The 25,983-nt window shown below is 33.1% G+C and overlaps 1 protein-coding gene across 2 annotated transcripts; it reads right to left on the bottom strand.

The window, feature by feature from the left end:
- Window positions 1-5,579: 5,579 nt before the first annotated feature.
- Window positions 5,580-23,023, bottom strand: LOC134242048 (uncharacterized). 2 transcript variants are annotated; one of them, XM_062724055.1, is made up of 5 exons: window positions 22,547-23,023; window positions 15,676-15,746; window positions 13,044-14,977; window positions 7,323-8,007; window positions 5,580-6,911 (listed from the first exon to the last, which is right to left on the bottom strand). In XM_062724055.1, exons 3-5 carry the CDS (start codon window positions 14,964-14,966, stop codon window positions 6,847-6,849), a joined length of 2,673 nt encoding a protein of 890 aa, XP_062580039.1. In that variant the 5' UTR covers window positions 14,967-14,977; window positions 15,676-15,746; window positions 22,547-23,023; the 3' UTR covers window positions 5,580-6,846. The 2 variants fall into 2 exon arrangements, with proteins under 2 accessions (XP_062580039.1, XP_062580040.1); XM_062724056.1 differs by having other exon boundaries at window positions 5,580-6,809.
- Between the last annotated feature and the right edge of the window lie 2,960 nt (window positions 23,024-25,983).

Raw genomic sequence — 25,983 nt, 5'->3', positions numbered from 1 at the left:
CAGTACTCTTGAAGTTTATCCTTCACTACTGTCAATATCTTAGTGAGGAGTATAACGAAAGAGGCTTGGTTGAACATTTACTGGAACCCGCAATGTATCTTTGTTTGTAAGGATTCTTATGAAGTTTCGGAATCCAATATATATATAAGGTAGTTCAAATTCATTTTGGCTCTGTGGAATATTAAAAATATTCAAAACTGACATATGATTTTGAAGAATTCCTTACTTAGAAAGGGAAGTATGAGTATAAGTAGGATTACCATTTGTAGAATTAAATCCAAGTTCTTCTATTTATATGACCCCTAATTTTATTAAATTAAAAAGATATGAGCATTTATTTGTTTCAATAGTACATAAGGACGTATAGTTGCAACATAAAAAAAGCATGGCCACCCGACACCTTCTCAACATACTGGTTAAGATTTAAGGACTTTTCCGTATTTTTGTAGTAAGTTTTAATATTACATTTATTCATTGATTGACTAATGCATTGGTACCATTTTTGCTACCATATATTGTTGGAACTGCAAAATTTTAGCGCCAAATATATTAAATTGAAAATTTACATGATATTGGCCTTAGAATAGTAAAACACTTGTATGTTTAGCACTTTTATTAATCCAAACATTGTCAGCAAAGTTACGAACAATATTACTTTAAAGAATATCATATCACTTCGAGATTTAGCGAGATTCCGCCCCTCCCTTTATTAAAATGTATATACTAGTATTTCCCTTCCGACTCAGGTCCTTAAATAAATATAAAATTTAGAAACCAGAGTCACGCCCTCAGTCGTGTACTTAATGATTTGAAACGTTAATCTTTATTAAGGAAGTCCATAACAAAGGATGATGATACCTATAAACACAATGCAAGAAATTTGTAGAAAATAGACCTTCGACGTCAATTTCATTCGGAAAAGGTTCATATTTTTTTTAAAGGAAAAATGTTAAAGAAGTTCTATTTTCTTAATTTCTTGCCAATGAAATATATGGAAATAAGGAACAGTATTCAAGGTAAGAAGTCATTTAAATAATGCAAATTTGGGAACAGAGGAAACAAGAACCTTTTAAGGAACCATCATAGCTGGAATCAGGCCATGGAGGAGTGAGCATCCCCTGCCCACCGGTCGCGCCCGCCGTGTGTTCCTTTCATGATCGAGAAACAGCGTAAAAATCTGTAGACAATTCAGTGTGTAAATAATGGACTGACAATTAGTATAAAAACGTCAGTCAGCATTTGACTCAATGATAAATTGTATTTACTGACGAGGTCGTTGGATCGGCCATAGAACTCACAACGTGATGACTTCATATTTCCGACTTTGATCCAGCCGTTTTATTAAAACAGAGATAAGGCGAAGTTCTAGTATACAAGCCTCTCTTTCTGTACTGGCGCACACCCTACTAAAAAATTAAAACAGTGAAGGAGAAACTTCAAGAGTACTGTAAAAATTTATACTCGCGAACTCGAGTAATCAGATGTAGATACTAAACTTTAAAGACCTTTAAAAAATACAAAATCATTTACATTAAAAAGTACAACTTTTCAACCTTTTGCATTAACATCATAGACAATAAAATGGAACATGTAAATGTACTTACCTTGTCATTGGTCAACTGCAAATTATTTTGTTAAAAACGTTTTGATTGTACACCTAAACAATGAAGTTAATATGAAATAGATGCTTGAGTACCTGATTGACAATATCTTCGTAGTTTTTAGAGACCTGTTCTTCGAACAATCTGTTGGATTTTCCTGAGTACCAATTGCGCCCGTTATTAGCAGACCTATTTTTGTAAATTTATATAAATCTTAAACTTGAGTAGAAAAAGAAATCATATTTGCTGTTGTTGAGGCCTTCAACTCGACATTTAGATACACTGTATATCGACGACAACGTATCATCAACCAGCAAATTTACTTTTATCCATGCATATATCGACTCAATATATCCTAGTGACCTTGCAATAAAAGATACCACATACTCTGACACATCTGTTTCATATTTGCATGTTTTACTAGAAAACAATGTCATAATTTTTTACTGGTAACCTAACATTTAAACTTCATGATTAACGTGATTTGCCATTCCCCTTACTTATAATTATACTTTTGTCACTGCATATGGGGTTTATGTCTCCCGATTGACGATACGCAAGCGCGTGTTCTACGTACACAAAATTCCTAATACAAAACAAGCGATTAACAAAAAAGGTGGTGAAACAAAGATGCCAAAATTCAGCATGATATGGTCGATAGCAATTACAATCTATCATAACGTTAATTGCTGACTGACGTTTTTATACAAACTGATAGACTGTTTGTCCAAGGAGACAAGGAGAACACGGCGGTTATAATAGCTCAGCAGGGGATGCTTACTTTTCCATTGCGCCTGGTCCCGCCTTTGATGATTTTAGAGGTCCATGATTGCTCTGCACCTTTTCTTGAATTGTTTAAATAGACTTTTGAACGTGATTGCTTCTCGTTGTTTTCTACTACTAGAGTATTTCCATTTCTATTTTGTAAGTTTTGGTGGAGTGTTTACAAAGTTATAAACAATGTCTACGACTTTTCAGGACAACTCTAGAACATTTTATTTCCAAAACGAGAAAGTTCTTACAAATTCATTTACGTGTTGTGTTTTTCTTTTTGGTATGAGGTTACAGACTTCGTCGGAGCACTAGATAATTGACACAAGCGGCAATACAACTAAGGAACAATTTTTTAAAGCTTGAAGTGCAAAGCTACTTCATTCGCTTCTTCTTAATACGAGTGAAGTAGCTTATCCTCTATTTTTTTTAAAAAAACAGAATACTATTCATTATAAAGCAATAAACACAATTATATATATTTCACAGCTAGTTAGGCTCATATTTTAAGCCATCGTTAAAAGTTTCAAAAAGCCTTCTGACATCAGTGTATACTGTAATATAATACTTGTAAATATGATGTTTCATACAATCTGTAACTATCACATCGTGTTTATGAACTTTATCGCACTTTGATTTATATCCCCCTTCCGTGTCGATATATGAAATGTGAAATAAAATGAAGTCTTCAAGCTCAAAGGATCCATTTGAAGTTTTGAACATAACAAAAAGGGCTGTGATCAAGATTGTAAAGCGACTATAACCTAGCAGCTATGTAGTACATGTAGATTTCTATTTCTATTAAACGGACAGCCAGCCTAGCTACCAAGTCTAAGATTTGGGATAAAATTATATAATTAAAAACTAATATATGTGAAAATTTACTTGTAATTCGCTTAGATATAGAAAAAATTCACCGTGTTATTAAAATATAGTGTCTTATGAAGTTGTAACATCTTGGATTTGGTGCTTACCATTAAATAGTTATTTTAGCTCTCCCTACGTAGCGGCTAGGCTACCTTTTTATTCAATAGCGTATCTTTACGCATCTCTGAAACCAGTGAGGGGTGGGATAAGGTGTCATGGAGGAGTAAGCATGTCCTACGACCCGTCACATTTGCTGTGAGCTCATTTCTGATCGGATAAAGAATTAAATCATAGTCAAATTAGCATGAATATATTAACTTTGCAATCTATAAAAAAAAAACAGTCAACATTATAGACCTAGTAACAAGCAAAGAAGACCATTGTTACGAATATAGAATTTTAAAAATTGCTGAATTTAAAATACTATTTTTGATGCCCTTGTAACATCAGCTTCTTTGAAAGTAATCAGACTAAAACTGCATAAGAGTGGCCTTTTAAAAGAAATTTATAGCAAATTCTATTCTAAGTTACCAAGGCAACAGCGTTCATCGAAATCAAAAATTGATCAAGAGAATTATGTATCTAAGTAAAGTCTTCTTGTAGAGTCTACTTGTATGCTAAGTTATATTGAAATCAGACAAAAGAAGGAGTATTGTTTTGCAAGTATTTCAAAGAAGTGTCATTTTTTGGTTACTTTTAGTAACCACGGCAACACAGTTCATGAAATCAAAAGAAAATGTGTCTTAGTGTAGTTTACGGATGCGCCATTGAAATCAAACCAACACTGTAGGAGGGGTAGCATTTTGACAGAATTGTTTACAGACAGACGGACAGACAGACTTTTCTATTCTCTAATAACCAGTTGATTCTTGCAAGGGAAGCGATTATTTTTAACGTTGATTACACAAGTTATTTCTAACTTCACCTTGACTTACATCAATCTATAACAAGAGTAGGTTTATTTTCCGTCATATTTATGCCATCCAATATTACTAACAACGTTTTTATTAACAAAACGTGATATGATATAAGCATATGAGGAAAAAGACATGCTATGGATAAAACAGTTCAGGTTAAAACAGTTGAAAAAAATTTGCTTACATATTGAGAGAGAGAGAGAGAGAGAGAGAGAGAGAGAGAGAGAGAGAGAGAGAGAGAGAGGGAGAGAGAGAGAGAGAGAGAATTGTAAACACATTACAGCACTAAAAATCCTCAATGGTTTTACATCTGAAATAATTTTCGTATCGTTAACTTCAAAGTATATTGTAATGCCCAGAAAAGAGAATTGTGATCATTTTAAATACTTGTAATAAAATACTATGCAAACAAACTCTTTCTGATTTTAGTTCTTCATAAAATTAATCAAAAACTTTTCCAAAAACATTTTTAATTAGGTTACGTGTACATGTATTTACAATTTGGTAGCTGCAGAACTGTAGGCTTTATGGTTTTAAATATTAGTCTTTGACCATAACGCTACAGATCCAGTAATGCTAAAAAGGTGCAATTTACGGTGCAAGATTTTTTGCGCACTTTTGGGTTCAATTTCTCCACTTTTCAGCATTGGTCAATCATCTACCTTTCACTTCTTAATTCTAGATACATTCTGTAATCAATCTGTAAATTTTATCCACCTTCCAACCCTTTATAGTTGTCTCTACGGGCGATAAACTCGCTTGAGGTGAATTTTCAGCAATCTAACAAATAATTCTTTTCAAGCCAGTTTATCACTTGCAGAGACGACTTTAAAGGGTGGGAGCTGGATAAAATATAAAAATTGCAGAATATGTCTAGAATTAGGGAGTGAAAGGTAGCTGATTGACCAGTGCCGGAAAGTGGGAAAATTGTACACAAAAAATCTTGCGCCGTAAATTGCGCTTTTTTTTTTTGCATTACTTGATCTGTAACGTTATGGTTACAGACTAATATATAAAACCATAACGCAACAGTTCTGCAGCTATACATTTGGCTACCTGAATATATCTGTAGATTTCTAGTTCTCATCATAAACATCAAACTCGTATGCATTATATTTCGCTGTAACAATTAAATAACAATGAAAAACCTGTCATTTTATATCTTTATTTTACATTCTTTTTATGATTTCTTTTTTTAATCATAAACATGGAGATTTTTGTTACATGTACCACTTAGCAAATATGTCAGTGTCTATTAAATACTTAAAAATGTATATGTTTTATATTTGGCAAAAGTCAATTTGATTGATAGGGATGCACAAATCTCCTAACCATTTCCTGCTACTTATGTAAACAATGAAATATAAACAACTACTGTGATGAAATACTTCTCTGTAAAATCACTGATTTAAAACAAATAAAATTTTTGAATACATATTATTCTGTAAGTACTTGGGAAAAAAGACATATGCTCGGAAACATTTACAAAAACATGGGGTCTTGTTGACTAAATCAACAAAAAACAGTAAATTTAACAAGTAAAATTAGAAATTGCTGGTCTTTTGGCAAAATTATTTGATTTGCCTTTTAAATTAAAGACAAAGGAAGAATATTAGACATACATGTATTTTGATGATGTGAAAGACTGTTACTATGAATTTTCTACAATAATTTATTATTGTACCCTGAATTGCTGTCAATTTTAAGAATGCCCATTTCTTCTGTGTAAGAAGTTTTCTATCAATATTGAAAGTAAAAAAAATCATAAATTTACACCCCCTCCTATTTCCACATAAACAAAATCAGCAGTTTGTAAAATTCTACAATAACTGTTAATAATGTATTTTTTCTACAGCACTACAAAATAATACCAAATTAGTGGCACTTTCAAACAAGGTTCTAAAGTATAGGCATAACAATATATATACTAACACAAAATCATATTCAAAGAAACAAAATATTTACAGTTAAAAAAAAATAAAATAAAAAGAAGTATCTGCATCAAAAATCAAAGAACTTATTTTGATATAGTTTGATCGTCAGCATTTCTTTAATACTTACTGAATGTTCTCTAAGTAGTAAAATTAAGTAATAAAATCAAACATCTGTTTTACTCATATTGTTTGTGTGCTAAGATGAATAAATAAAAAGATTTACACACAGTTACAAAATTAATATTATTGCTCTGTGAAAGAGTTGTCCTTCTTTGGTTCTCAGTCCTATTCTAATGCCCAATATTATAATGAACACAAATGAGACAAAATATACAAAACATTAAATATGCATATCAAAATTCTCTATCAGAAAAAGCACAGCATTTCTACACAGAATCATGGCATCTCTTCTCTATTTTGCTTGACAGAGATTCAATACATTTATTATACACAACTATTGGACACTGTGTGTAGTTTTGATCTATGTACAAAAACATATTGCTAGCAACATGCATACAACCTTTGATCCTGTATTGCCATTTATATAACCATGGAATACTTATTATTATCCTTTGTCTCTTGCTTGGAAGGCAATTCACCAAACTGTCCTAAACTCAGATTCTTGACTCATCACAACGTCCATACTTTGAATATGCTCTTTTTGGTCCTCAAAGTTCCATATACAGGGAGAATTTCTTATGCCTGACTTTTGGTGGTCTCTGTTTGAAAAGAATGATACTTTATGGAGGTATCAATTCAATCCAAAATAATAACAGCTCCCCCTGAGGATTCCCCATTCATTTTAGGATAATTGGGATGCTCTGTAAATTAAAATGGACAATTGTTCACTTAAACCCACCACAACATCTGATAAAGACATACACCAAATATATAGCAATTAAGAAGATTTTTTGTCTAGTATGGTTTGATTTTCAGATTCAACAATATATTTATAATTTAACAAGAACAGGTGATGCTGTTCCATAGTTTTTGGCCCGAAACTTAATTTTCGAAAGACTTAATGTTGATTCCAAAAAAAAAATTAAAACAAAAAATTTGGGGAAAAAATAATCATACACACAAAAATTCATGCAAACTTGCAATAATTTAAATGGCTCAACTTAATAGAGCAAAGTGAAATTACTCACTTTGAAAGCTGAATTTCCTGAGCATAGCATGGAAATAGATCAATTTTTAAAAAAAACATTCAAATTAACATTTCAATAACCTACCTCCCGTTTGTGATTCCTGTTGACTCATTAGTCTTTGTACAGTTGCTTCCAGTCTGCGACAAGGTTGCTTACTCGCTGGCCCACTATTTGTAGTTAAAGGTCGCTTTCTTGATAAATCCTCATTGATACCTTTGGATGGGTTTTTGTTTGAGGTAGATGTTTGGTTGCTCTGACTATCACTAGTTGACCCTGTTTTTTCTCGAAACACATAAGAAAGTTGAGGAAAGTACTCATTTAAGTCATCATAATTGATCATTTTGTTGCACTTAAGGACAGAAACAGGTAAACTGTAGTAGTGAATAAATGATTTTTCCTCTTCATCTGTGCAGGTAACTAAGGGAACCTTTAGAACATTCTCTAGAGCATACAGAAATTCATTCACACTGCAACCATTGAAATACAGTTTGCACACAGCCTCCACAAGGCAGAACTTGCCCTGTCTACCAGGCCTGTCTAAATGCATACAGGAAATGCTTTTGCCTGAAAGCCAAACCCCTTTAATACTTTCAACCAAAGCAGGTGGTGAAGTTTTATTTTTGGCTTGATTTTGACCATTATGAGTCACATTTCTCTCTTGTGGCGGTGACACTGGAGTGTTTCCTGCTGTTCCGTTGACTTTTGGGCCACTGTTAACTTGTTCTCTCCCAGAGGGGGGTGGAGCTGTTTGGGAACCATTAGGTAGACCCTTAAATAAAAATAAAATTCAGTGTAATCCAGATTAAGTTGAACTTTAGAGTCACAGTCACAAATGATAAAGTATTTCAGTGTTCTGTAAGGCCATTTTTAAAAATTTGTTTGTTTCCCTTCTCCTGGTTGACTGGTTAAAAATGGTATGACTCAAAACATTTTTCAACCTCCAGAGATTAAGACATTCATATTCTTTTTTATTCCATTTTGTCAAAATATCTGTTGAAGTTTTCTGAGATAAAAAAGAATTTTCCACCAACTGATAAACCCAATTTTTCTTCCCGAGTCAGTTGAGTGCAAACAAACATTGTTTTAAAGATGGCCTAAGGTAATACATGTGTATTTTGTATCTCATACTCAGTATATTAAATGTCATTATATGATTACATGGCTATGTATATCATTAAAGACTTGGATTTGTTTTTGAAAACATTCAATATGTATTTCATTTTTTAAAATAAAAGATTGGGGGTTCTGAGAATTCACAGAAATAAACTTTCCAGTTTTTCGTGGTAATCATTTGCATACTACTACCCTGATCTATTTTTAAAACGCCCCCAGGTAACCCGAACATAGGCCCTAATACACCAGTATTGTGTTCAGTGAACTAGGCGACAGGGCGGACCAAATTACATTCCTTTGTTAATGGGTTTCTTTCCGTCTCCAGTATTGAGTATCAAAGTTATGGTTTTGAAAGGCTTGAATATGAAAGAATAAAGAGATTTTTAAACAGCTTAAAATTTGGATGCCTGCCATGGAGAGCTCACTATAGTTATAACTGTGTTCAATAAGATTATGTTTAAGTTTACACAAGACACACGTACACAGGACTGAGATTATTTAGATTGTGCAAGGTGACTGGCATGAAACTGATCAAAACTGAAATTTGATGGATGTCGAGTCACAGATCAAAGTATATTAAGATCACCAGAAAGCTCCCTTCTAATTTATCTTGTTTGCTCTTCATAAAATGTACATGTACAGGATTGATATATGTCAGACATTAACTGACAACTATATTTATCATTCTCTATTTTTATGTGTTAGTATATGTGTTTAAAAAACACTTGGAGACTACACATTAACATTAATTATATATGATAAAAACATTGGGCCATCATTAAAAATATTTTTGTTTGATGTACTCTGACACACATTTTTCAAAGTGGGTAGGTTGGCCCAGGTTTAATTTTGTAATTTTTTTTTCATAATATAGTATTGAACAAATTGATATGACATAAACAGTGATAAAAAATCACAGACTCAGAAATTTATTAATGTTTTCATTACACATCAGTCACATTGGATTGCTATAAAAATTTTCAATCAAAAAGCATCCTAGAGAAATTATATACTTCAGCTTTAAACATGTTAAAATGAATCAATATCTATTTCTATGGAAACTAAATTAAAAAAATTGGTGCTATAAAAATTTTCGACAGCCGGAGTACATCAAAGAAATCATTTTTCATTGTTGGCCTTATTTTAGGATATAACATATACTTCAGCTTTAAACATTTTAAAATGGTCAAACTATGCGATGTAAAAGAAAATGTCCATCTATGGCATGTGATCCATAGCTGGACTGATACATACAAACATTTCTTTCATTCTCAATACATGAAGTTAAAAAAAAAAATTTCAAAATTAAAGCTGAACCAAAATAAATCAATTTAGTTTTTTATACGGTAAATCATTACATAAAATTAAAGGACAAAAGTATTGATTGTTTGCATAAAAAAATATTTGACCTAAGCGAGAATTGAACCAAAAACCTTTCATTACAAGCTAGTGCACTACACTGGTAATCAAAACTAATGAGCTATCATTGCAATATGTGCACATGTAGGAATTACAAATGCAAATAAAGCACTGCATTAATTTTTTGTGGTCTCTTGCTCCCCTTTTTTATTTTTTATTTTTTGCTTGTTTGCTTGATTCTTTGAATTATAATACATGGATATAACACATGATAATTTTTCAACAAGGCATTATAGGTCACCTGAGCATTATGCAACAACTTTCCAACATTATTGAATTTGATTCATTTTCAGATGCTATATGGCATTCACAATTTTGAAAGGGCACCATATCATCATAACAATAAACTTAGCAGTTGCTTAGCTTGGTTACTGAATACCCATACGCAGGGTAGGGGAAAAAAAATGATCATTAATATTCATCAATAATCAGTAGTGCCCCTAACACTCTGACATAAACCCCTGACCCTAGGTTGCACAAATTTTCAAAAGGCACCCTTAAAATTGCCTATCAAAAAGTAAATAAATGTTTTATAAATACAAGGCCTAAAATAAAATTAAGTTTGTTTGCAGTTGCCTACCGACCTACTGAAAATGCAACCGACCCAATCTTTTTTTTTAGCCATCTGGTAATTTGATTTTTTTTTTCAATTTTTCAGAATATTGAAACAGTTCCGTTTACAAATTTTGACACGTTTTTTTATCATTAAGTAGTTTATAACAAAAGGTGAGCTTATTCATGTCTAGTATATGTTTAAAAACCTCTTTTAATTGTTATTTAACAAAAATCTGATTTTTTTTCCAAAAAAAAAAAAAAAAGAATGCCTACCTACCGGCCTAAACTAAAAATTATAGGTCGGCAACTGCAAACAAAGAATTTTTTAAGCTTGGCCCAAAGGACCAGATTTCAAACAATTAATTCATTTTCAGTATATAAGTAGAGCCCCCCCCCCCTTTGGTCCTGGGGCCTTGAAATTCACAATTCTGCAAGATTAGGGCCCTTGCTCATCATAACTATATAGGTAGTTCATTTTTGAAAATTTTCAAAGATTTAATGTATATTCACTATATAATCAATACACCCTAACACCAGAACCCCAGACCCTGGGGCAATGAAATTCATAATTTTAAAATTCTTGCTCATCATAACTATGCACTTACTTAGTTTATTTAATACCTAGGGGCAGAGAAGAAGATTTTCAAAGAATTCATGTATTTTCACTTTATAATCAATAAAGCCCCCCCCCCCACCACCAGAACCATTGATGCTGGGGCCATAAAATTCACAATTTTTGTAGAGGCACTCTTGCTCATCATAACTATGCACTTAGTTAGTTTATTTAATACCTAGGAGCAGAGAAGAAGATTTTCAAAGAATTCATGTATTTTCAATATGATCAAAGGACAACACCAGAACCCTTGACCCTTGGGCCATAAAATTCACAATTTTTGTAGAGGCACTCTTGCTCATCATAACTATGCAAGTTAGTTTATTTAATACCTAGGAGCAGAGAAGAAGATTTTCAAAGAATTCATGTAATTTCACTATATAATCAATAGAGCCCCCCCCCCCAACACCAGAACCCTTGACCCTGGGGCCATAAAATACAATTTTGGTAGAGGCACTCTTGCTCATCATAACTATTTACTTACTTGGTTTATTTAATACCCAGGGGCAAGAACAAAGAAATCATGTATTTTTACTATATAATCAATAGAGCCCCCCCCCCCCCCACACACACCAGAACCCTTGACCCTGGGGCCATAAAATTCACAATATTGGTTGAGGAACACTTGCTTATCATAACTATGTACTTAGTTAGTTTATTTAATACCTAGGAGCAGAGAAGAAGATTTTCAAAGAATTCATGTATTTTCACTTTATAAACAATAAAGCCCCCCCCCCCCACCAGAACCATTGATGCTGGGGCCATTTTTTTTGTAGAGGCACTCTTGCTCATCATAACTATGCACTTAGTTAGTTTATTTAATACCTAGGAGCAGAGAAGAAGATTTTTTCATGTAATTTCACTATATAATCTATAGAGCCCCACCCTAGCACCAGAACCCTTGACCCTGGGGCCATAAAATTCACAATTCTGGTAGAGGCACTCTTGCTCATTATAACTATTTACTTACTTGGTTTATTTAATACCCAGGGGCAGAGAAGAAGATTTTCAAAGAAATCATGTATTTTTACAATATAATCAATAGAGCCCCACCCTAACACCAGAACCCTGACCCTGGGGCCATAAAATTCACAATTTTGGTAGAGGCACTCTTGCTCATCATAACTATGTACTTAGTTGGTTTATTTAATACCCAGGAGCAGAGAAGAAGATTTTCAAAGAAATAATGCATTTTCACTATATACTTATTTAAGCACTAGAACCCCTGACCCCATGGCCATGAATTTCAAAATTTTGGTAGAGGACTCAATGCTAATTACAATCATGCAAATAGTTTGACTGCTTGATGTCCAGGAGTAAAGAAGAAGATTTTTAAAGATTGCATTAATTTTAATGGTTTTGGCCCCACCCCTCATGCCCCAGGGGTGCAGGGATCATGAAATTCACAATTTTTGTTCCCCTTCACCCATAGATGCTTTGTGCCAAATTTGGTTGAAATTGGTTCAGTGGTTGCAGAGAAGAAGCTGAAAATGTTCAAATGTTAACACACGACGGACGACGACGGACGAAAACGGATAGCAATAGGTCACCTGAGTTTACTCAGGTGACCTAAAAATGTGTTTTTAATTAAAATGTAGCATTTTGCGCTAACTGATTCAACTAATTTTCAAGTAATTCCCTGAATCAGCAAATCAAAACACAATATTGGGAAAATATTTCCCCTTCCTCTTTTACAAGAACCATATTCATCAACAGAATGCTAAAATTTAATGTGACATATCAACATGATCAATGAAATATTATTTTTTCAATGCATGGAGATTCCTGCCAAATGTCAATCATATGTGTCTTTGTTCTTTTGAAAAGTTATTGGAATAAATACATAGTACATGTATTACAGTATATTCTAATCATTTTATTTTTTGAAAGCATGTTTATGAAAAATAGCATGCTTCTATACATCTCAAATTTATAAGAAACTGTTAGCTTGTGTTATCTAAAAATTTTGTAGAAATTCAAATTTGCAGAAACTTTAAACATGCTTTTACATTATTCTTTAAATACTAGTACAAGTAAATTAAACAGGAGATTCATGTATCTACATATGGATAACCTAAAATATAGAATGTATTGCATTGACTCACCTGCAGAGGCATCCTAAGGCCCTGATGGCCAGGTGCTTGGTGGGGCCCAGACATGTTGGGAGGAGGTGGAATATTCACTGTTTTGGCTCTCATGGTTAATCCCTGGCCTTGCTGATTAGGAGGTACCATTTGTGGCAAAGGATAGTTTGGCACAAAAGGAAAGCCTTGCATATTGCTGGTATCTGGCATTCTATTAGAGGATGGTCCACGAGGGGTGTAGGGTGGTCTTCCAACACTTCCTCTTGGTCGATTTCCCATATTGTATTGTTGCATGTTTGGGGCAAGCATGCGAGCATTCATTTGTGAGGGATGATACATATTTGGTGAATTCATTGCATTGTTTAATGGAATCCTTGGTCTCCTTCCAGCAGTGGGTGACACACGATTATTTAAGGAGGAGGGTGGAACACCAGCATTTGGGCTCCTGATTGGAGAATTAGATGGTCTCAACTGATCTTGAGATGGATAAGAACTACTTTGTTGTCCTACTGGGAAATGTCCATTTTGGTATGGGGGTCTACTTCCAGGTGGGAAGCTAGGATGAGGCTGATTAACAGTCACATTAGGAGGACCATAATTTACTGGGTACATAGGATGTCTGTTATAGGTAAACACATATCGGGGATCCATGTAAGGATAGGTTGGTGCCATGTACGGACCAGGAGGTGGGTAATGAGTGGCTTGTTCAGGTGTAAGTTGTTTATCAGTGGAGACTCCTGATATCTCAGAAATGTCTGGTCTCATTGTTTGTGGAGATGGTTGTGTTGACACTTGCGTCTGTCCGGACATGGATGATATCACTGTGGATGGACTTCCTGCCGAGACTGGGGAGGTGCACGAGGTGGATGATGGGAGATCTAAATACTGTGCATGCTGTAGTGGATTTTCCATTGGAAGTTCCATGATGTGAACTTTGCAGTGTTTCAATATGTCTGTCAAACATATGATTCTTGTTGTCATGGAAAAAGTAAAGTTAAAGCCAGCCAGTTTGCAAGCTTTGTTCAACAATTCACATTCTTCCTCAGAGGGCAGTACACCCTTTTCTGGAATACTTAGAGCAGCTGCATACTTCATGACAGATAGTGGGACAAACTTTCCATATTCAACTCTTCTAACATAGGGAGTCACAGTATTGTTCACTTGTATCCACCCACAAGGTTCATTGTTATCATCTGTTGGCTTTAGATTCACTTGCATGGACTGCAAAGGTGATGAGACCAAAGACCCATTAGCATTAGATTCACTTTGCTTGCCCTCTGGAAAAGTCTTTTTAACAAGATTGTAAAAATCCACAAAGTCCTCTAATAGCACAATTAAATCTTTGGAATTAAACTGTTTTTGGCCGAATTCACCACCACAGTGCACATTATTGATTTCATTCAATAGTTTGGCTTCATGTATTGTAATGAAATAACTTGTCAATGGTTGATGTTTGCCCAGTTCATCTGGATACGAATTTGGATACTTGCTGAGAAGTTTTTGTTCCACAATACGAACCGAGACAAATTGTTTGTCTTTTCTAAATATATAAGGCACATTCACCCCATCAACTGTAGTCCATCCAAAAATCCCTTTAACACTAGAGAAGTCTATTTGATTTTCTGATACTTTTAATTTTTCTGCATCTTGTTCACCACTTACTCCATTTGTGACTTGACTCCTTTGTGCCACTGATACCGTTGTGGGCGGTGGGAAATATGGTGGCTGTCCTCCCTGGAGATTTGGGGGTGGTGGAAACTGGCCAGGAACTTGGCCATAGGCTGAGTACAGCTGAGGGGGCATGTGTCTATAACCATTGTTTAATTGTGAGGGGTGGGAAGGGGGACCTCCATTATGGGAGGGCAATCCTGGTGAAGGTTGTACCTCACTAGCAACACGGTATCCAGAATCTTGTTTTTCTGCTTTTATTTGCATATTCTGCATGCTATATGTACCTAAAATACACAAAGGAACCTTTTTGTTTTAGGATTAATGCTAACTCGATTATGATTGATTTTTACATAAAATTGTAAATTTTCAGCCAGAATATGTTATTTAACACAATAATTCTGGAATATTCAGAATATAGAAACATATTAAACTACTATATTGTTTTTACCTGCTATGTAAAATAAGGAGGGAAATTCACCCAAAATAAACTTGATGAATTAAATTTAAAATAAATATGGCTTAATATAAAATTCAGGATGAGAATTCTAAATAGTTTTAGACAGGAAGGGTTGCCAATGCTTTAAGTATGAGGTAAATGCATGGTGCCGATAAAAGCACCACTTATCAAATCACGTACAGTACTGTTAACTAAACAGGACTAAGTATAAGTATCTATGATTTTCACATAAAAAAAAATACATAAAAAGGCTCTTTTTTCAATTTTATTAACTAATTTTTGATAAAAAAAAAAAAAGTACATGTGTATACATGTATACTAATACAATAGTTTTTTCACTAGAAGATTTAAGGGGAAACCCCACCCACCCCTGAGTTTGAGTCCAAAATCCAAAATAAAAAAATTAAAAATCAATTTTATTTTTTGTTGTAGCTGTGGGCCGGCCCCTACCTAAACCCCAAACTGGTCCCCCTTCAAAATTCCTGGATCTGCCACTGTTTACCATGAATAGTTGATCAATCTTACCTTATGAGAAACTTCATTAGGAGGACAATGCATCAGACTTTATGTCCTATCAAACTTCTTTTTATGTACATCTGTAAATAAAAAAGACATTTCTGAAGGAATATTTATTAATAGATCTCAAAGGAACCTTTATTAGTGCATGCAAAATATTAGGCAATGGAAACTATAAAAACAGATCAATTCAATCCTTTTATCCCTGAATGAATCATTCAAAGAATTCATAGAATTAAATCAAGAGGTCTTTTTCAAGATTATAGATGTAGTCAGTTTGTTGAAAGACTAGATAAGTGAACTTTTCAAACCCTAAGTTAATTTTTACATTTTCTCTGAAAATTTAAAAACACTTCCTCTTTTGAATCAGACATAGAAAATATGTTTAAAAATTTGTCTACTTAAAAAATAGTGACAAGAATGGTCATTGAAATCAAGAACCTAATGAAAGATAAATAAAAAAACCTCATTATCTTGATTAGGCAAACACTTTAAGAACTCTTGATTTAATTGAGATTCTGAGATAAAAATATGGTTGCAAGAATTCCTAAATTCACTTCAACACTTCTATGGTTTTCAAGTTATTGATGTCCAAGATACTGAGATTCAGCTGTATGTAATTCCTTAATTCATAAATGCTTACTATAAATTTTTCTTTTACAGTTATATGAATATTTCAGTATTTCAAATAAATCATAAATAGATATTTCTACTAAGCTTGAAATAAAACAGGTACAATGTCACTTATAAGAATTGGGGAAAAAAGGAATTGTGTGAATGTACTTAATATTTAAATACAGTTCAGGAGAGTTTAATTAAGGGGAAAAAAATTAAGGTAAAATTTTGCTATTTTTCTTTTTTACAGACATACCATAAGGTGGAAGAGGGGTGGAGTTTGACAATTAATTATAGTTACACCGTTTTGCCTATTTCATGAACCAATTTGAACAGAAGAATAAATTTTTTTTTCAAAAAAATCAAATATCAAATTTTCTGAAGTCAGAAGAAAGTGTGGAAGGAATATTTTACATTAAAAACATGCAATTATAAATTCTAAACAAACATATATTCATTGTTAAATGCTTGCATGTATGTTCAAAACGTTATAAAAATTCGCTAATAAAAAGCTATTCGGCCTTCGGCTCAGGTGAGCTAAAAACAACAAACATCTTATTTACCTCAAAATGAGATCTATGGAAGTACCTACTATTTTTATTCCCTAAATTTTCTTTTGACCTCCCTCGATATCTATAGGGTCCTCTAATACATTGTATCTATCAGTTCATTTTGGTCCCATCATGTTTGAAATATTAAGGTTTGACTGTAATTGCTATGTTTGAGTTATTGGGAGTGAGATGACATAGCCAAAGATATATAACTTGTTACTCTGAGTCTTTGCAGATCATGCAGTATGTAAATGTTTTAGCTAGTAGTGTAACCTAGGTGTGAACTTAATTACGTACATTCATGGTTTCTTTTCAAAACATTTGTCAGGAACCTTCATAAATCAATTTAAAAGATATCAACCAAAATAAATATTCAAGTACAATAAAGTACATTTAAATAATTCTTATCACTTATTCATTTGTAAGCAAATTATGATTCAATTAATTTGAAATAGAATTACTGATAAGGTAACAATTTTAATATTATATTAAATTTTAAAACGATTAGATAAACACTGGTGATTTAAATAATGGAATAGAAAAATCATATTATTTCTGAAACACTAATTTTTTTTGGCAATAAATTTTCTCCATGCACTCTGATCTATCATGTCCATTTAGACTAATATATCAACATACCGTGATGTAGAAGCTCTGCATGACCTTGAATGGATCTCAAAGAAGTTTGCTAAACTATGAGCAACATAAGGACAAAAACATTGAATTCTAATATGAGAGTTTCACAAATCATGAAATGTATACTTTTAAACATTAAATATCAGACTTGTTCCAAAGTAGATCAATGTTGAAGATTAATTTTCATCAACAAGAATGTTGATACCAGAAGACAAAATTGGTTTGATAAGCTCCTGCAATGTTCAATCTTATCTTTGGCAGAGGCCCAATTGGCAGAAGGTACTACTGCATTGAAAGCCAGACTACAAAAAATCCTCAACTATTCACCACAGAATTTTAAATATATCATTTACAGTATTAATACAGAATTAAAGTCCTGTGCCATGGATGCAAATATTGAAAAAGAATATTGAATTCAAATTGGTAAAACTCGTATGAGATTCTGGCAGCTTCACCTCATGACCCCCCACCAGGGCTTTGCCCTGGACCCACTAGGGGGCTCAAGCTGCCCCCAGAACCCCTGCTTTTTCCTGCCTACACTTCATTTCTGGCTCATCAGTGTTTACTATCATTAAACTACTAAAAGTTAAAAAAAAAATCTTTTCATAGTTTTTTTTTATCTGACCAAAAATGAAACTAATCAATAATCAGAAGAATTTGCGTCTGACTCAATGGGGATCAAAGAAATGTCAAAATATAAAAGCTGGGGTTAAGAGTCAGAGGAGTCAAGCTACATACCAATGATTCAAGAAAGCCTACATATCATGAATATCATGGACATGCCATAATGATTCTGAAGTCAAAACCAAATAATTTCTTCAACTACCCTTTTAAAATTATTTTTATTAAGAGAGTGGAAAACATAACAAAAGACATGAAATTGACTCTGAATTCACAACAAATGTTAAAAATAATTACTACCCTCATGCAACTAATACCAAAATCTTTTGATTTTGGCCTAAATGAAAGTTGCCTACATATCATGAATATCATGGACATGCCATAATGATTCTGAAGTCAAAACCAAATAATTTCTTCAACTACCCTTTTAAAATTATTTTTATTAAGAGAGAGAGAAAAAAAATGGAAAACATAACAAAAGACATGAAATTGACTCTGAATTCTCGACTTAAGTTAAATAGCTTACAACAAATGTTAAAAATAATTACTACCCTCATGCAACTAATACACTAAAATCTTTTGATTTTGGCCTAAATGGTTAATCGTATTAATCATAAAATTTTCATTTCCCATGTCTATGAATTGCATAAAGTACTAGATGTTTTATTTCACTAGCTGTAAATAAATGCTGCATTTTATTTAGTATATAGTTTAATTGATCAAGGAATGTTAATTGTAAAAAAAAATTTAATGTTAGACCATTTTCTTACACTATTATTTATTCATATACACAAATTAATATTTCATCTAATAACATTGTGCAATAAAAGAATACCATATCATATGGCAAGGTATACTTCATCTTACAATAGTCGTTCTTCTCCAACAATGAATATATGCACACAGTGATATACCGATTTGGAAAATTCAACTGACACAGTCATGTGCCTTGCAGCTTTAGAAGAATTATAATATTAACTGCTTTAGATTTTGTGTAATTCTGGGCACTATAAGCCCATCAAAAATTTACATGCAGTTAGGATTAGAGAAAACCAAAATCTACGATGAATTTTCTGGGCAGATAAATAAGTATTTTGTATGTGAATTTTAATAGACCAAATTATAAATCATACACAAGTCTTGGGGCAATAAGGCTATACAAAAAATGGGGAGAAAACAAACAGTAATCAAAAGTCCATTGAAACTAAAAATTATCAGCAGAGCAACACAGACCTCTAAAACATCAGAGCCATTCAGAGGTGGGATCAGGTGCCATGGATGATTAAGCATCCTCTGGACTTGTCATTAATTGTCATATCTGCTGTTTGTTCTTGTCATGATCAAGAACAAATATCTGGATTAACCATGCAGATATATGGGATGGGCAAAAGGCTTTTTAGTCAGTCAGCTTATAAAGTTAAAAATTAATTAATGATAATTATCTTTTTGTAGTTTAGGGCTTCTTTTGTCATTTTTTTCATTTTTGTCATTTTATGAGTTCAATAGGGCTGTCAGTTGGTTCCATAATTTTTTGGGTCAGGTCGGTTCTACATTTTTTAGGTTCTGTTTCGGGTTTTTTGGTTTGGGTATATAATAGAATAAAAACTCATGATCTGAATTATATTCAACAATTTTAATTTTTTTTCTTAATCTAAGAACAGCAACACAATGACTAGTTTAAAGTATAGTTTCCTGACTAGAAAAATAATTGAACCAAATGATTCAAATCACATTACAATGGTAATATACTAATGAACCTTTTGTTTTAGATGCCATTTTTATGGTAAAACCTACTCTTCCTATTGACAATATTGTAACATGGGAACTGAACTGGATTCCGGAAAAACAGAACCGAACCTGACCCGAATTAATTAATTGGTCATTTTGGTTACCTGTGACAGCCCTAGACTACAAATAAACAAGTTATATGCAAAATTAAAATATTATTATTTTCTCAATCAAATAATCATAAATGTATTATTTTAAATATGCCTCCAATGTTATAAAGTTCTCCTAAATGATTAACATATTTTTGTTACACATAAGGGACACCTGAAGATCCAAAGAGCAGCCAGATCTTCCACTGGGCCCGCTAAATAAAACACAATTTGTTACTCAAATCAGTCAAAATTATTTCCAGTTAAAGTCATTAATCAGTGAATACTTGGACAGATTAATATTTTCTTATAATATTTTTTTCTGGAATTATTGAGAAAAAAAAATTAAACACATGAAATCTTTAGGGCTGGATAATGGCCCGAGATTTCGTATTGCGAAATATTGCGATATTTTTAACTGTATTGCGATATGTATTGCAATATTTTCAATGTAATTTAAATGACATTTTCTTTCTATATTTACTTTAATTTACATGCAGAATGTACATAACTATGATAAGTAACCAACATTAAAAAAAATCTTGTTGATTTCATTTAAGTTATGCTCTGAAATGTTCCCACAAAACAACTTCTTTCTTACTGTTTGGCTTATCAAAAAACTTTCATAATTCCATTTTTATATTTAATGACAAAATTACTTAATCTAAGTATATTGCCAATATATCGATATAACAAAATCGTATTGCGATACGATATTTTTTGTCTTTGTATCGCAATATATTGAAATATCGATATTATTGCCCAGCCCTAGAAATCTTTGTGTAATTGTAGCCCTTTCATGAGGTCAATAGATAGATTTATCAACTTCACAGAAAAGCATTATATTGATGTTGCTCTTTGTGCTCAGTCAATATGCTTTTCTGTGAAATGGACATGTCTATGCTTTTATGTGAACTCTACATCTATGGACTGACCTCAAGGAAGGACTATAACTATTTGTCATTCCTTTAAATATTTGTTCCTATACAAATCTATACGACAAAAAGTCTCACAATTCTAATGTGTTATTTTGTTTGTTTGTATGTTGTTTAACGTCCCTCTTGAGAACTTTTCACTCATATGGAGACGTCACAACTTGCCAGTGGAGAGCTGCAAATTTTGTCTTATACTCGGCACTCAGGGCCATTGAGCAGGGAGGGATCTTATTCTTGCCAGCACCTACTGCGGCTCGATCGGGACCTCGGTTTATACGGTCTCATCCAAAGGACAGGTCTCCACATCCCAATGTGCGATTCGAACCCACAACATAAGGGTCAACTCCTCAGATACTTTCTAATGTATTACTTAGCAGTCATAAAAATCAATGTTTGACCACTCAGTGAGATGACTTGAACCTGTCAATGAGATGTTGAACCCCTTAAGTCACACAATATGTGGAACTAAATCTCATTTGCATTTGTTGGTGTTCAACACCGACATAATTGCCCGAGTTTATAACCTCAGTTAACACAGAAAACAGCACAAGATACATGTATGTCAAAAAATAATCTTAAAAAGTATAATGAAACATTTATTTACTGTCTTCTCGGGCAAAATGTGTTTTGTAAACCCTTGAACCAAACTGTCTGCCATCGGCCTAACAGCCTCGGGCAAACAGTTTGGTTCTTGGGTCTGACAAAACGCATGTTGCCCTCAGACCTGCTTATGAAGTCAATATTTCTTAAATTACCATGTTGAACCATTAACCATGCATGACTGCTAAAATCAGTTGAACTTGGGTATGTATCTCAAACTCTGATATCTCGAAAACTTGTGTCGAAATGATGTGGAAGTCCCAACCACATATACTTTTTAGAAGTGTTTTACACTCGATATCTCGAATCCTCGGATGTCTCAATGTTTTTTAGTATTTAGGCCTAGTAGACCACAGGTGTATGCATTTTGGGCATAGTGCAAAGATATTAATATATGTTCTTTAATAAATATTGTAAACTTTTACCTAAGTTAATGCTACCAGACAAAACATTAAAACTCAATCAAATGATATGGCAATCACTAATCTTGCTGATATCTGCATGCATACAGATCCATTCAGGCCCTATATGACGTAACCATAAATATGATACTGTACCATAAGAGTACACAATACATGTACTTACTCTAAACATTTGTATAATCAGACACTAAAATCCACAAATTAACATGACACGAAACAACATAGTAATTACGAGAAAAGATATGGCTCGAATATCTGAATATTATATGTAATAAATATTCATCTTTATATACGGCATTTTTGTTATGAACAATACATCATACCCAATTTGCATAAAATTTGTACGCAAAATTAAAAATATCACCCTTTAATCTCGTTATCTCGCACCGAAATGTTTGTTTACGTTTTACAGATTCATCGCGATGCGGACCTAACGCAACAAATCATTTAACATCTTATAATATTCATGATATAACACATTCTAGTAACATCCTCACTCACACGAGACTCATCCTGAATGATACAATCAATAAACATCCTAAGCCGCACAGCAACATCACCGCAACATTGTCACACAACAATGATATCCACACGATGATATATCGTGAGCACGTGTTCCTTACCTTTCTCACAGATATTTAATCCGTATTAAAATATGACGTAACCCGCTACTTCCATCACAATAGAGTCGATAAATTATAGTTATCAACTTGTACGCTATCCCGTGACAAAATTCTAAGTCCACATAAAAAAATCGATAAGTCCTTTTAAATTTCTGCAAATGGCGTCGGTCACATAAAAAATGTCTGACCCGACTATCTCACTAAATAATGGATTCTACCACAACACCACTTATTTCAGGAATCGAATCGTCTGAGCTGTTCGCACGTAATACAAGCCCTCAGGCAGGAAACGCAGCTGACGAATATTCTTTGCCAATCCTATAAAACGAAGTATCCAATGGCAACGGATATCCCTCCACGCTCGAATTCCTCGGGCAAATTCTAATCAGTTTCCTGTCCACAAAGGCGTCTACGCTTGAGAGCGCACAACAGTCAATTTTCTCGCCGTGCACGGCTCTCATCGTTGTAAAACTTGGCAGTTGGCACCAAGCCAACATATTAGATTAACTGTTTTCAAGCAAATGTCGAAATAATCACAAAGAACTTTTTATTATTCAGATTTACCGTTCGGGAAATATTTTAATAAAAAAGTCTTTATTTTTGTAGCGCAGTTGTTTCACTCTGTATAATGTAAAATGACAACTGAAATACTCAGAGTAAACAAAGTATTTTATACTACTATATTCAACCTAATTCTCTTGTGAATTTCTAAAGTACGCCAAACTAGCAGACGACAAGCATGTACTTCTTTGTCAGATGTAATTAACGTGCGCTTACAGTTACCCCTAGCAACTGAGTCATTAATCCTACTCAAGCGTTAAGTTAACTTATCGCGGTTCTCTAATAACACCGAGATGATGGAAAAACTGGCTTTGATCAACAAGGGCAATGTTTGTGAGAAGTTTTCGTGGGAAATATCTCAAAGCCCTTTCTTTCTGTTATTGGGTTATCATTTCATATTCCGCTTGGCATTATTTAAAAACCCCAATTCTTTATTGATCGTCTGCCAACCACACAATCACTTATAAAACAACCCAGGGCTATTGTGTCAGTACAATTAATCACTTGGCAGAGGGCCAACGTTTACTTGAACAAACAATTCTATCCAAGGGGATTGTTATCTCGGAGCAGACGGCACAAGTATTTATCTGATGACGAAATATCGGGAGATTCATTTTAAACAAACCAGTATGAGAGAAGCAAAATTATTTAAATATATTCAAATTATAGCAAATCAGGAAATTGAAAAAAATGACACGAAGAAGAAAATGTAAATGCAAATCAGTTCCATAACCTTAAAAAGGCCAAGTCTGCTATTATTATACAACTATCAAGCAATATCACGTGATGACACTATATGCTTTCTCTCTTATGAAATAGAAGGAATTTTGACATATATATTCTAAAACTAAAGTAAAAATACTTTAGAAATATTCTATTATATATAAATCTGGTAGCAAAAGTGTTAATAAATCATTAAGACTATTAATTATTTTATTAACAAAAAAAAAAAAGAAAAATAATCGATGATAAAAATTAGAACTATATATAGTGAATAAAAAAATATTATGCAATGAATGAATGACTGTAATTAAAGTAAATCAAAGTTTTATATACACTGTATGTGTTTTTTTTTATACGAAGATTTTCTTGGATGGCAAAAATCATGATGACCAATAACTAAATGATTGATAATTACTTTTCTCCATTTACGTCATAAAAATCTCAACATGACGTCAAGAAAGGGGTTTTTGTGTTTCTATTTTTTGAAGTGAAGTTTTCGAAATAGCGATATAAATCTATAAAGATAAGCAAGAAACTAAATGATCGGAAAATTCTAAACGTCTTTCTTGGAAGTTTTTAAACGGAGGGTTATAGAATAGATAAGTGTTTTTAATATTAACAAATTGACTCATGAAAGAGTATATCGGCGGATGTTTAAACAATCCTAGTATTATCTGCGTTTGATTTACATTTTTACTGGACCTGCTATTTTATTTACTCTTCATTCACCTAATGAATATTGAGAATGGAAAAATACCGATGTTAGTTAGACAAGGGAAGGCAACAGTTCTAAGTTTCTAAGTACTGAATAAAAAAAAAATGCTGATTCCATAAAACCCACCTATTTCCATTTTTTTTCCAAAGTGAAACGCGTTCATGTTAATGTTTGAGATATGATACAAGCAACACGTTTATTCAAATATTTCAAGTACTTACATGTAGGCCCATAATTTTGTGCTTTTAAAAGAGAAAACACTTGACATGAAATTACAAGTGCAATCGTATAGACCAAAGAAACGATGGTTCTACCAATCTGGAAGATCTCAGGACAGTGACAGAAATCAAGATAAATTTAGGAATGTCGAGAAAAATCGATGAAGTTTTATTGATTAATATTATTCATTTTCGCTTATACTTTGTTCGATATATCCCATTTCAAATAAAAAAAAACCCACGAAGTTTGACACATTTCTCTTGTGTTTGGATGTTTTGCTTCTGAAATGCATTAATGACAAACTAACAACTTAATTGTATGATAAATTTCATGCCTTTAACTTAATTTCTATCGCCAATTACCATTATCTATGCAACAATAAACCATAATCACCGGCGTATCAAGTTTGTTTTCCAGATATTGCGATATGCGAGACAATTTTTACATAACAATTTTTAAAAAGAGACAGGCTACAGACAAATAAACTCATGATTCAAGGGAAGTACCACAATCTCCTTAAAAGACGACATTTAGTTATCATATCATACGATGTCCTGTTTGCATACACATAATCCGTCGAATTGGTCGAATATTGACCATTATTATACTTCTGTTAAAATGTTTCCTATATAAAGTTCAGAAGGTAAAATAACTATCGTTTATACTCCACGCAGAGCAAAGCTATACCCCGGGGTATAGTTTTTGCTATCCACCCTCTGAAAATTTTCATGCAATTTTTGCCTCCAGTTTTGATTTCCAGCAATAAATCTATCGACTGATGATGTCATAATGACTTCAGTAGCATTGTGACGTCATCAGGTTTTCAGATTATTCTTGCAGTATTATCTTACTCCTAAAAAATTCAAACCTCAGAAATTATATTATACATCAGTATAATAAAACGCTTATCCACTGGGTGTGAGTGGGATAGCTCTTTTATCAAACCCTTGACAGAAACTATACACCTCGGGCAAGCCCTCGGGGAATAGTTCTCTGTCGCAGGTTTGATAAAAGAGCTATCCCATTCACAGCCAGTGGATAAGTGTATAATATTTCTCATATTAAAAAAATATGGTAAACTATTATTTTCGTACTGAATTGGCAACAGATTTCTCCATTCTCTCGATCCTTACAAGGGGCTCAAAGCAAGGGTTACTATGAAAGAGGGGATACTTACTCCTTTAAGTCCTCTGATATTACATCTCTGATGTTTTTAGAG

This window comes from Saccostrea cucullata, unplaced genomic scaffold (assembly GCF_032062105.1).
Source record: "Saccostrea cucullata isolate Sc308-1 unplaced genomic scaffold, CSIRO_AGI_Scuc_v1 ctg93, whole genome shotgun sequence".
NCBI classification, from domain to species: Eukaryota; Metazoa; Mollusca; class Bivalvia; order Ostreida; family Ostreidae; genus Saccostrea; species Saccostrea cuccullata.
Note: the sequence above shows the minus strand (reverse complement) of the source record. Positions and strands in the feature narration are given on the sequence as shown.

What these genes read in the sequence shown, in the direction of transcription:
- LOC134242048 (XM_062724055.1), bottom strand. Translation starts at nt 14,966, where the DNA reads ATGCAGAATATGCAAATAAAAGCAGAAAAACAAGATTCTGGATACCGT. An exon ending in GCCTTAGGATGCCTCTGCAG is followed by an intron (nt 8,008 to 13,043) that starts GTGAGTCAATGC and finishes TTTTTATTTAAG; the next exon opens with GGTCTACCTAATGGTTCCCA. An exon ending in ACAGGAATCACAAACGGGAG is followed by an intron (nt 6,912 to 7,322) that starts GTAGGTTATTGA and finishes TTTAATTTACAG; the next exon opens with AGCATCCCAATTATCCTAAA.